We start from the raw sequence: 10,814 nt of genomic DNA on the forward strand, positions 1-10,814 counted from the left end.
TTATGTTTCAGAAAACATTTTTATTTCTGGCTGTTTAACACCATGTGCTGTCTGTCTGCGTCCGTCCTCAGGCCTGTGTCTCCGTCTCTACCCTCAGTCTCTGTACGACTCGGGGATGGAGTTGTCCCACTGTCCAGGAGTGACAGAGGAGAACCTCAGTCACCTGGTTTTGCTGCTCAAGAGGCTGGACATCGCCGACATGGGACAGTGCAAGTTCCTGGACAGACCAGGTACATGTGTGACCTTTGACCCAGTGACAGAGATACACTCGCAACAAGTCACATTTTTGCTCAGTTGGTCCGTTTCTGACGCCTCAAATCCAACTCCATCTCCACACACGTTTTCGGCCATGTAAGCATTAATGACGACATCACATTCTTGAAAGGGGCTTCCAATTTCAGGGCGTAGATGAATTGAAGAATGTGATTGGCCCATGGTCTCCCTCCACCTCCTCTGCATTTTTGTGAAAACATGTGGTGTTGGGTCTGGTTCTTCACACATCGGCTTCACTTTAGAGTAGCAGTCCTTGAGGTTTTTCAGGCCACAGACCCCCAGACTGATGGAGAGAGGGAGAACGGTTCATGTATGTTATGTATTGAAAGATACGTAGAACATTATTTGGTATAAAATATGAAGACATTAATAATTTTATACATGTCCCCAATGTCTGCTGAAGTTAAGTTTGTTATTTTACTTTCAATGCCTGTTCTTAAACGAACCTGACGTTGAACCGTAGCTTTCCTTCTGTCTCAGCTCCCGAGGCCTTGATGCAGGCCTTGGAAGACCTGGATTACCTGGCAGCTCTGGACGATGACGGTAACCTGTCTGAGGTCGGCATCATCATGTCCGAGCTGCCGCTAGAGCCCCCTCTGGCTAAAGCTCTGATTGCAGCCTGTGAGTACGACTGCGTGGACGAGCTGCTTACCATCGCAGCCATGCTAACAGGTCAGTGTGGAAAAGAACACACAGATTCATGTTTTCTCTGTCTGTCAATAATTATCGTGAAATTTAAATTGTTATTGACACTGGGCAGATGTGGGGGTTTTGTGGGACAGAAGTCAACTCCCATGTTTACGAGAGGATTAAAAACTGTAAAATGTAACCCTGTGGAGAAACATTTATATGTGTGATGTTGTCGTGGTTTCAGCTCCGTCCTGTTTTTTGATGGCTGAAGCCTGCAGAGAAGAAGCTGCCGTCACTCACTGGAGGCCACTGATGCACACAGAGGGAGATCACATGACTCTAATAAACGTCTACAACGCCTTCCTGGCGCGTAAGTAGAAACAACGCATGCTAAGCTAACTGCTAGGGCTAGAGCAAGCGTCGGCAAACTTTTTGACACGTGGGCCACAATGGGTCCTAAACTTTCAGGAGCAGATAGATGAAGCGTTCGTGCGAACTGGGATAAATGACATGTAAACATCATGCATAAAAGCTAAATGTTAAAATTCTTTTAGCCTTTTCTATGCAATTTGATGCGGAAATGCAGGCATTACAGGGAAAAGAAGTGTAATGATAATATAAATTAATAATATTTGGACAAGTTTGGTGGGCCGGATTAAAAAGCCAAATGGGCCGCATCCGGCCCCCGAGCCGTAGTTTGCCCATTCCTGGGCTAGAGTCTTTGAATACATTGGTATTTAATTATTAGATAATATTATGGAGGGAAATGTAAGTCCTAATAAAAATAAAATAATCATGTCTACATGATTATTTTTCCCTATATGTTACGTTATGTAAACTTTTTTTTTCCAATAAAACTGGACCAAAATGATGATGTCACATGTCCAGAATAGTAGTGGACTTCATTAAAGAGCGCATTAGTTGCTTGCTTGTTGTAGCTCCAACAATTGTGTTCATATTGTTTTCAGAAAAGGAAACAGTTTCTTCCTCCATTTCTGAGTTTGCAGCATCTGCGTCTGTTTGCTGCAGATAATCAGGACGAGTCCTGGTGCTCGGCCAACTTCCTCAACTACGCTTCCTTACGATTGGCTACAGTGATCAGGGCGGAGCTGCTGGAGGTGATGCAGAGGATAGAACTTCCTGTTTCGCCTCCTGCATTTGGTTGCCAAGACAACTGTACCAACATCAAGCGGGCGCTCATCTCAGGATTTTTTCTAAAGGTAAGGAGTGTAGCTGCATTTGTCAGTGTGTGTGTGTGTGTGTGTGTGTGTGTGTGTTCCCCTCTCTCACTGTTGCTCTCCTCCTCCTGCTCCTCCTCAGGTTGCTCATGATGTGGATGGTTCCGGTAACTACCTCCTGCTGACTCACCGTCACGTGGCTCACCTTCATCCCTTCTCCTCCTACCTGTGTCGACAGCCCCGCCCTGCCCCACCCAACTGGGTGCTGTACCACGAGTTCACCATCTCCAGTGATAACTGCATCCGCATCGCTTCTGAAGTCCACCCACAGATGTGAGCACAATTCATATTAGTAAACTTGTTGGTCTGGTTTTTTACCTTTTATATATATTTTATATGTAAATACATATCAAGTATTACCGCCTACTTTTTATTATTAAGTATTACGCTACAGCAGCAGACCTCCTGGGGTCCAAACAGCTAAAAATCCTCGGTGCAGTTAGCAGTTTACAAAGCCAGGCAAACTTCCTGTTTGAAAATGTTATGTAACACTGAGTTAAAGGACCTACGCCCTCCTCTGTTGCAGGCTGGTGGAGCTGGCACCTCAGTATTTCCTGGGAAACCTGCCCTCCAGCGATGGCAAAGAGCTGCTGATGGAGCTGAGGCAGAAACTCAACGGCGACGAACGGGACGGAGGTTTGGATGAGCACGGACAAACCGGCAGAGACGCCGACGGGACCGGGGACGGTCACAGTCCTCCCAATAACGACCTCTGTGTGGTGCAATAAGACGGAGAAAAAGTCTGGGGAAAAACTGAGAGGTTCAGTTCCTTCGCTGAAGAAACACTAATGTACAGTAAAGTATTGTTGTCGTGTCTTCTGTACAGTCACATGTTCGTCGTCCTCTATGTCTCCTGGCTCTGCTGTTTTTAAAGGGTATTTTAAAACTTTTTTTTTTGCTAATTTAATGAGGAATTTCTACATTTTTCTGTATTGCAGAAAAATACATATATTTTTTCTAAATTAAGCAAAAACTAGGAGCAATAAAAACTGACCACCAAGCCAAGGCTTGACTTCCTTCGGACGCAGCTTCTCGGGGCTGGGTGGGAACCTGCAGCAGCTGAATCTGGATCTGTCCTTTCACAGCCTCTATAGTTAATGTCTACATTGAAGAATCTGTGTGTACTGTGGATCCTCACGTCCTTTCTAAAAGGAAGTGGCAGGATGAGCTTGGAATAAAAATGTTTTTCATGTTGGAAATTCTTCCTTTTTTTTTCACTGAATGGACTGCTCAAATATGTTGTCACCTGTGTCTTGGTCTAAAATGCTATGCTGCCTTATACTGCCCCCCCTCCCTGTTTTCCAATGGTACTGCGCTGTTTCTTGTGTTGGGGTCCCATTGGAAGGCTCACTTAAGTAACACCGAAGATGAAAAAAGGTTCTGTGTTTCTACGAACAAACAAAGCTTGAGTTGCTGTTGCTGTAATGGGTGTTGTTCTGTTGGTGCAGTTGCCCTGGTGACTACAGTCACTGTGGTTGTTAGTACAGTACCATACCTTTTGTTCTCTCTCAGATGTTTGTTCAGGGCCTGACAGAAGAGTGAACTTCCTGTTTGTTTGTTTTTTTGCATAAATGATGACAACATATCTTATAAGTCAGCATTTATTGGAGAAATGTTACGACATGTGACATGTTTGCATTGGACGCTGTAAGACAGGACAGTGATCAGGTCCACACGCATCGAGACAGACTAGAGTTTTATTGACCAGGTCAGCAGCGATCGTCCTCTACTTCTTGCGGGACACATCTTTGACGTTTCCACCGCCAGCAGAGATCGGAGCCAGGGGCTTCTTCTTCAGAGCCGCCTCCCTCATGCTGTGATACGCAGACTCGTCCTGCAGGAACATCTTCAGCTCCAGCTCTGTCTGTGTGCGCATGGACTGAAGCCACAGAGGTGGAAAGAGCAAAAGTTCAGTGTCTCACTGTCCTCATTGATAGTTTACGTAAGAGGGTCAACAAGGTCATCAGCATGGGGGAATTTTAACATCTTAGACTTAGGCAAAGATTGTTGCTGTTAAAATACATGCATATTAAGTCATTTAAACGAGGTGAATTCACTAATCTCTCGTCTCAGTTTTCCACCCAGTGGCTGACGGTAGCATTGACGTGTACAAAAACGACTTGTTCTGCAATCGGTTTTGAAGAAGCAGAGGACCGTGTCACGTACCTCCAGGTCCCTGGTGATGGCGTGGTTGGGTCCATGCGTCACCATGAGGATACCGTAGGCCTTGCAGATCAAACCGTGGCCCACCTCGATTTTCCCAGCATGCCAGTGTGTGACACCAGCTCGCATGATGGCCATGCCCAGTAGGGCGTTGTTGGGGTGGTACAACCTCCTGTTTATGAAATAAAAAAAGAAATAGATTAGTGGATGTTTAGGATCAGGATTTCTCTATGCAATATATGGACAATTTCTTTTTGTCCATCAGTATTCTGAATATGAATATGTATATATATATATATGTATATATATATATGAAAATATATAAAACTATAGTTATAGCTTCACAGTTTGTCCAAAAAAAAAAAAACAATTCTATATTATATTACAAACAAATTGTAGAGCGGAATGATTTTTACAAATATTACTTTTTCAGCCTCTGGTTTTCAGGCCAAAATGTTGCGGTGTCTCCACTCACTTGTATCCCTCCACCATCTTCTCAGCGTATCCTGCTGCTTCACCAAAGTTCTGCAGAAAAGACAGAACCTCACCGGCCACACTGAGGACATGCAGCCTGTAGAGGTGAGTGTCGGCCAGAACGTTCTCCTGCTTCTCCAGACACTCACGACAAATCTTCACCACCTGTCGGAGGACGGACACGTGATCACACACCGAAGGATTAAATAACAAAACTAGAAACTGGAAAACATTCACAGGAGGAGACGAAAGTTGGCAGTGAAGTAGTAGTTTCACCTCCGGGAAGTCTCCCTGAAGACGAGCTGCCTCGATCTTCTCCAGACACTCTTTACTGAAGGCCGTCACCTCCTTCACCTTGTCAGCAGAAGGCTGAGGTCGGGGAAGAAGAACGTGAAGGTTAGAGATCTAGGAAGGAACCGGTCAGCAAAGACTTGCCAGCGAATGAATATCGGCGATGTTTTACCAAACTGAAGCCAACTTCAGCAGAGGTAGCTGATAAGTTGAATAAGTTAACCTTGTTGTTTCTGAATCGATCACCCACTCCCTAGTTCCAATATAGGGAATTATATAAAATGCACCTTATAGTGGACTCATCGGTTTAAAAAACGGTTTTGTCGACACTACATCGACGTCCAACGACAACTGGGTGCTGATCCTGTCTCCGCCGTTAATTACGTAGTTATTAATTAAAAACAACTGGGTGCTGATCCTGTCTCCGCCCTGTCGTCACGACTGCAATGCATGATGGGATATCTTGTTTGGCTAGTGTACACTGGATGTACACTAGATTTCAGGGTGCATTGTGGGATACATTGAGTGCCCTCTACAGTACAGTGGACAACATCACTCACTACACATTTGGACACCACTAAAAAAATGGAGTGCCACCAATAGACTGTAGGGGGCGGTTTCAGGCACATCCATGAACTGCAATAACCTAAGATGTCGTTCACTGATAGACTGAACGTCACCCAGTTGTTTTGAGACACACAATTGTTACTTAGCGTACACTAACACAACCAGGTAGACTGTTTGGCCGGCTAAATCATCTGAGCTCGTCACTTACCTTGCTGTCCGAGCTTGCCATCATCACATCATCCTTGATGTGCTGAGCGCAGTGCTCACAGGTGCAGTCAAAGTGGAAATGCTCACGCAGCTTCTTCTGGCGGTCAGAGGACAGGCTGAGGAAGTCCACGTAGCTGACCGTCAGCTCGGCTCCCTCCGGTATCTTCTCCAGGGCTCGCAGCTCAATCCTGGAATGAGGAAGTAACAATGACTCTTACATATACCATTTATGATACAAGAAAGAGCAGCACGTGTGTGCAGTGTCGGGCGACTGGTCCCTACCTCCTCTGAGAGTGAAGCGTAGAACTCAAAGCTGTTTGGCTGCGAAGGAAAAGACCGGTCATTTTATTACATGTTGTGTTTGTTTTCTTCTGCACCAAAGTCTACAGATTTAAAATCTACAGCCGATGGGCTACAACAGGGGTGTCAAACATAAGGCCCGTGGGCCAAAACCGGCCCGCTTGGGGTTTCAATCTGGCCCACTTGATGAAAATTAACAAGTAATTAAGTTATGACAAAAGACGTTTGACAACCCTTGTCAAATAAGTTTGACAAGCTCAATTGTGGTCCACATCAAGGATCTGGGAACTAGGCAAACTCAGCCCCCTGTTTGGTCCTCTGATTGGCTATTACTTTGTTTGGCCCAAGATAGACATGCCAGACATTTGGCAGTTTTGCTCGAAGGTTGTGGCCCACATTTGTAACACCAGATATAGACCATACATGTCAGTTTTGTACCACCAGAGGCCCACAGATGGCGTTTTAACTACCACATGTAGCCCCGCTTGCTATGAAGGATTTCTTTCCGGAAATGAATTCATCATTTACTAATCAAACGACAGCGGCAGCAGCTCAGATCCTGTCACCTACGTTCCATGGTTGAGGATGACGGTGCAGTTGGGCCAGCAGTCGTGGTTCACCAGACACAGGTTGGGAAAGAGGCCGACACGGACGGCCCTCTGATCACTCATGGTGAATCCATTACATTTGATCTACAGCGAGAGGCCACAATGTCTTCAGCATGACGACACAAGTCATAACGATAACAATAACACACACTTGAGACTAACAATTCCAAAGATGTGAGAGATGTATTCAGGGTCGTGCTTCTTCCTTCCATGTGACCAGAACTGCAGGAAGGTCTGCACATCAGCATTCAGTTGCGTACGAGCTTCTTCGGACAGGTCAGCGACGTGGTCCTCCAGCTGGTCCACAGAGATCAGCTGACTGTCGGACATGATGCCCGCGTTCTTGTGTATGCGCCACAGCACACGAGCTGCGAGGCTGAGGAAATAAAAGGGATAGTTATGGTGAGGCCCATCCACGCATAGCTTTAGTTTTAAGGAAATTAATTTAGCCACTGCTTTTACAAGATAACTACTAGGACAAAATCTTCCCAAAAATGTTTTCGTCTTGTTGTACACATGTTGTTACTAAGACTCGGACTTTAACCCAGTCATTTAGAATGATCAATGGCACTTTGAGGAAACAACACAAGTAATCGCATATTTCCTATTTCCTTCATTTCTGGCATACCAGTAACTTTGATGCACACACTTCAGCCCTGTAGGTGGCAGTAACCTCCACGTGGCCACTAAGAGCATGTTATTGTGACAGGATCAACTAAATGATAACATGCTGCATGCTTAGCATTTTTATTTTTTAACTTCACCTGTGTACCTATTCATTTATTCAGTCTTGAATAGAAATATATTTGGATTAAAAATGTAAAATGTTTCAAATATTTCTATTTGGCAAAATGCAATTCATCAATATAAAATAATTACAAAGCTCCCCCTCCCATCAATTACGTTTTAATCACTTCACAGATTTGGTATCATCACATTTATAAAATGGAAAATAATTAGCATCTCTTAATACACTTGGTAGCCTACGATTTCTGTCTTACCGGATGTTCTCAGCGGGGGCGTTGCCCATCTTCCTGATAGCTCCACACTCCTGCTTGTGTTCGTCCCAGCATGCCGTCTGGCAGGTGCGGTCGCAGTAGTGGGCAAATTTACACTGAGCACAGCGGTGGAGGTTAGCCTGTTGCCGGAAGCAGCTGTGGCAAACCTTCGTGGCAAAACTGAGCAGCAAAGAGAAACAAGTTATGAGGTAGGTTGGTCGCGGTAATACCTGGGCGAAGGGAAAAGGGCGGGTCTTTAAATAGCCCGCCTATTACTTAAGTGATAATAAGTGATAGCTAATGAACGCTTCAAACACATTTTTAAAAATAATTTTCTGAGAAGCTATGCTAAGCTATCCGCGACAAACCGTTAACTGTTGTAAAAAAATACGTTTTAAATACTTATATTATTTAATATCACAAACCGTTGTAAAAAAATAAGTTTTAAATACTTATATTATTTAATATCTATATTTAAAAGGGTTACTTTTTTAGTTTTTTAGTAAAATTATGGGTGAAAATTAAAAATGGGATGAAGCCCAGTTTTTGAATTACAGGAGGTATATATATACATATTTATGTGTGTGTGTTTGTGTATGTGTATATGTATAGAAATGTATAGGTATAGACCACCAGTTTAAAAAATGTTTGGTTCCATCATATGTGTTGTTAGTCACATTACACATTAACCGTGTCAGAGCTCTGGGTAACTGGCTTCTAAAAGGGTAGAAATTGATTCACACTCCTGTCCAGAACACTGTGAACATTATTCGGTGAATTCCTTGAGCCACATCTGTGGTTTGCATAATGTACATGTACGTGTGGTCAACGTGTGACCCCCGTCTCCTCAGGTAAAAGTCTTAATGAGTGTTCTAAACCCTGAGCAACGTTTAGGGATCTGTGCGAGTGTGACGTATAAATGATGGAGGAGTAAGTAAGAAACTCGGAGTCTGTTTCCAAAATAGCTTGAGCAGTTATGGAAACTTGATGATTCACAGTGTGTGTGTGTTCACATCCTTTTCAGCTGCAGGGACTCAGGCAACAAACAGTGGAGCGACGAAGCATGTGTCAGTCTGTGTAAACAGTTTATCCACCAGGTTGATCTCTGCTTCTCCACACACACACACACACAGACAGTTTGGTTTTTATGAGTTATAAGTACTTAGCACAGACATACTGTAATGCATTCCCTAAACCCTTAACTTAACCTTAACTGTTACCAATGTAGGCCTAATCTTAATCCCAATCCTTCCTCTAACCCCGACCCAGACCTAATTATAATCCTTATTCCAATTTTTTTCAACAAAAAGAGTAAGACAGCTAAACTATTCCTAACTATGACAAAAATCTCCCAAATCCTAATCCTTTGAATCGGTGGTCCCAAACCACCGTTTTTGTATCAAGAACCAGTCTGCCACTATCAGCCATGACCGGTAATACCGCGCCATCATTGAAGCATCATTCAAATTTGAAAATAAAACATCTTTTCGACTTTATTCTGTAAGTATCAGAGTCTGAATGACCTGTTGTTTTGATGTCTTTGACCCCAGGTCATAACCTGAACCAGAAAAACCTGATGGTGGGCTTCAAACCATTCAGGTTTTCATTCAAGATTGGTTAAAAATGTTTGACGTTTGTGTTAGGTCTGTCTGTTTCCTGTTCCTGCTGCCTGCTGTGTGGAGTTAACCATTGTGATCACACTTACGCCCTGGGTATGCATACCTCTATCCCTCACTCTGTCTTTGTGGGATCATTGTGTTGTTTGTTCAGTTTGTGTGGTCATTGTGCTTTGTGCCATGTGTATAGTTGATGCCTAGTAGTTCATGTTTTGGAGACGTCCATGCCTCGTACTTCCTGCCCTGTTTCTGTCACTAAGTGAGTTTTTGTTATTCTGCACTTTGGAAATAAACCTACTGCACCTGAAGACACCCCCCGCCCCCTCCCTTGTGCTGCATTTGGGTCCTGTCAATCTGATCAAAAATCTGCCAAAAATCTGATCAAATGGAAAAATCTGATCTAAGGACACTCAGCTTGACACTTGTCACAACTTGACAAAGAATTTCAAACTACAAACTTCCAGACTGTTGGAAAAACAGAGACCTTTCTCAGAAGGTTTTAGTGATCAAATCATATAAAATTAGGTTGGAAATGGTTGGAAATGTCTTTGTCTTGGAACTTTCTGGCCTGTGCTTGTACTATATATTTCTTTGTCTTGGAAATTTCTGGCCTGTGCTTGTACTATATATTCATGTCATAGTTTCAATACTGGTATTATTTTAACCTCTGACCACTTTAGGTCTGCATCTATTCACAGAGACACCACAGACAATTATGATTATAATGAGACTAATCTCCTGACAATACACTTTTCTGTGTGAAGTGCATTATATTCTGTCATAAATTAACTAATGACCTGAACCTCTCTGGACAATCCTTCAGTGATGCGGAAACTAAATCCTTAGCTATGTCACGCTCGGGTCCACATGACACCTGAACACTGCCCATGTTGCTGGCGTCATGAAAATTTGGGCTACCAAAAAAAAAATGAGGTCATAGCTCAAAGTAGAGAAGCCAACACCTGAAGTCCACAATGCACCTGCTGTATCAACCAGATCTGCAGCAAAGACCTGACCCAACTGCACAGAACAGCCGTGAGTAAACCTGCACCTACTTGTCGAAGACCACAGCGGAGAAACTCGGCTCGGCGAAGATCACCTCTCCGGGGACGAGCTCCTTGGCAGCTTTGAGGCCACGACCTTTCTTCCCTGCATCAAAGAGAGTAGCGCTCTCCATGTTCCCCACAGTCATTGTCGTGGCCAAACAAAACACAGACGCACACACGAGAGCAGAGGGGAGGACAAGGCAGCTGAGGGTGGGACGGGCTCAGGGGTAATGCTGAAGACTTTCTCACCAACTTTCAGCAGCTCTCACCCCCCTTTTTCCAAGTCTGACCCCTGCTACTGCCAAAAATAAATTCACCCCCTCGAGAGGTTCTTCCACTTCCTCAGAGAGGGAACGGGGGGGGGGGGGGGGGGGGGGGGGGGGGAGGACAAACCGCGAGTGGG

General features: G+C 44.2%; 3 protein-coding genes across 3 annotated transcripts in view; 1 reads left to right on the forward strand and 2 right to left on the reverse strand.

Annotated features, from left to right (window-relative positions):
* The window catches only part of LOC103389198 (ATP-dependent RNA helicase DQX1), a 7,515-nt gene extending 4,175 nt beyond the window's left edge, over window positions 1-3,340 (forward strand). The window contains exons 4-9 of the mRNA XM_008324514.3: window positions 72-230; window positions 754-945; window positions 1,148-1,273; window positions 1,933-2,123; window positions 2,224-2,414; window positions 2,668-3,340. Coding sequence (XP_008322736.1) covers window positions 72-230; window positions 754-945; window positions 1,148-1,273; window positions 1,933-2,123; window positions 2,224-2,414; window positions 2,668-2,869 — 1,061 coding nt within the window. The 3' untranslated portion in view covers window positions 2,870-3,340. The remainder of the gene's footprint in view (window positions 1-71; window positions 231-753; window positions 946-1,147; window positions 1,274-1,932; window positions 2,124-2,223; window positions 2,415-2,667) is intronic.
* LOC103389163 (threonine synthase-like 2) overlaps window positions 1-10,814 on the reverse strand; it is a 649,915-nt gene that overhangs the window by 150,377 nt on the left and 488,724 nt on the right. The window lies entirely within an intron of this gene.
* LOC103389189 (histone-lysine N-methyltransferase Smyd1-like) lies at window positions 3,031-10,706 on the reverse strand. The gene is made up of 10 exons (XM_008324502.3): window positions 10,421-10,706; window positions 7,753-7,929; window positions 6,914-7,127; window positions 6,714-6,835; window positions 6,126-6,164; window positions 5,845-6,031; window positions 5,055-5,147; window positions 4,780-4,943; window positions 4,308-4,476; window positions 3,031-4,020 (listed from the first exon to the last, which is right to left on the reverse strand). The coding sequence occupies exons 1-10, from the start codon at window positions 10,555-10,557 to the stop codon at window positions 3,868-3,870; spliced, it is 1,455 nt and encodes a 484-aa protein (XP_008322724.1). The 5' UTR covers window positions 10,558-10,706; the 3' UTR covers window positions 3,031-3,867.

Source organism: Cynoglossus semilaevis, chromosome 14 (genome assembly GCF_000523025.1).
Source record: "Cynoglossus semilaevis isolate Cse_v1.0 chromosome 14, Cse_v1.0, whole genome shotgun sequence".
Lineage (NCBI taxonomy): Eukaryota > Metazoa > Chordata > Actinopteri > Pleuronectiformes > Cynoglossidae > Cynoglossus > Cynoglossus semilaevis.

Bases quoted from the DNA above. Each gene is read 5' to 3' on its own strand.
- LOC103389189 (XM_008324502.3), bottom strand. From the start codon at position 10,557: ATGACTGTGGGGAACATGGAGAGCGCTACTCTCTTTGATGCAGGGAAG. The intron at 7,128-7,752 runs GTAAGACAGAAA...TTATTTCCTCAG, and splicing joins GCCCCCGCTGAGAACATCCG to CCTCGCAGCTCGTGTGCTGT. The intron at 5,148-5,844 runs GTAAGTGACGAG...CCCCGACCTCAG, and splicing joins TGGCAAGCTCGGACAGCAAG to CCTTCTGCTGACAAGGTGAA.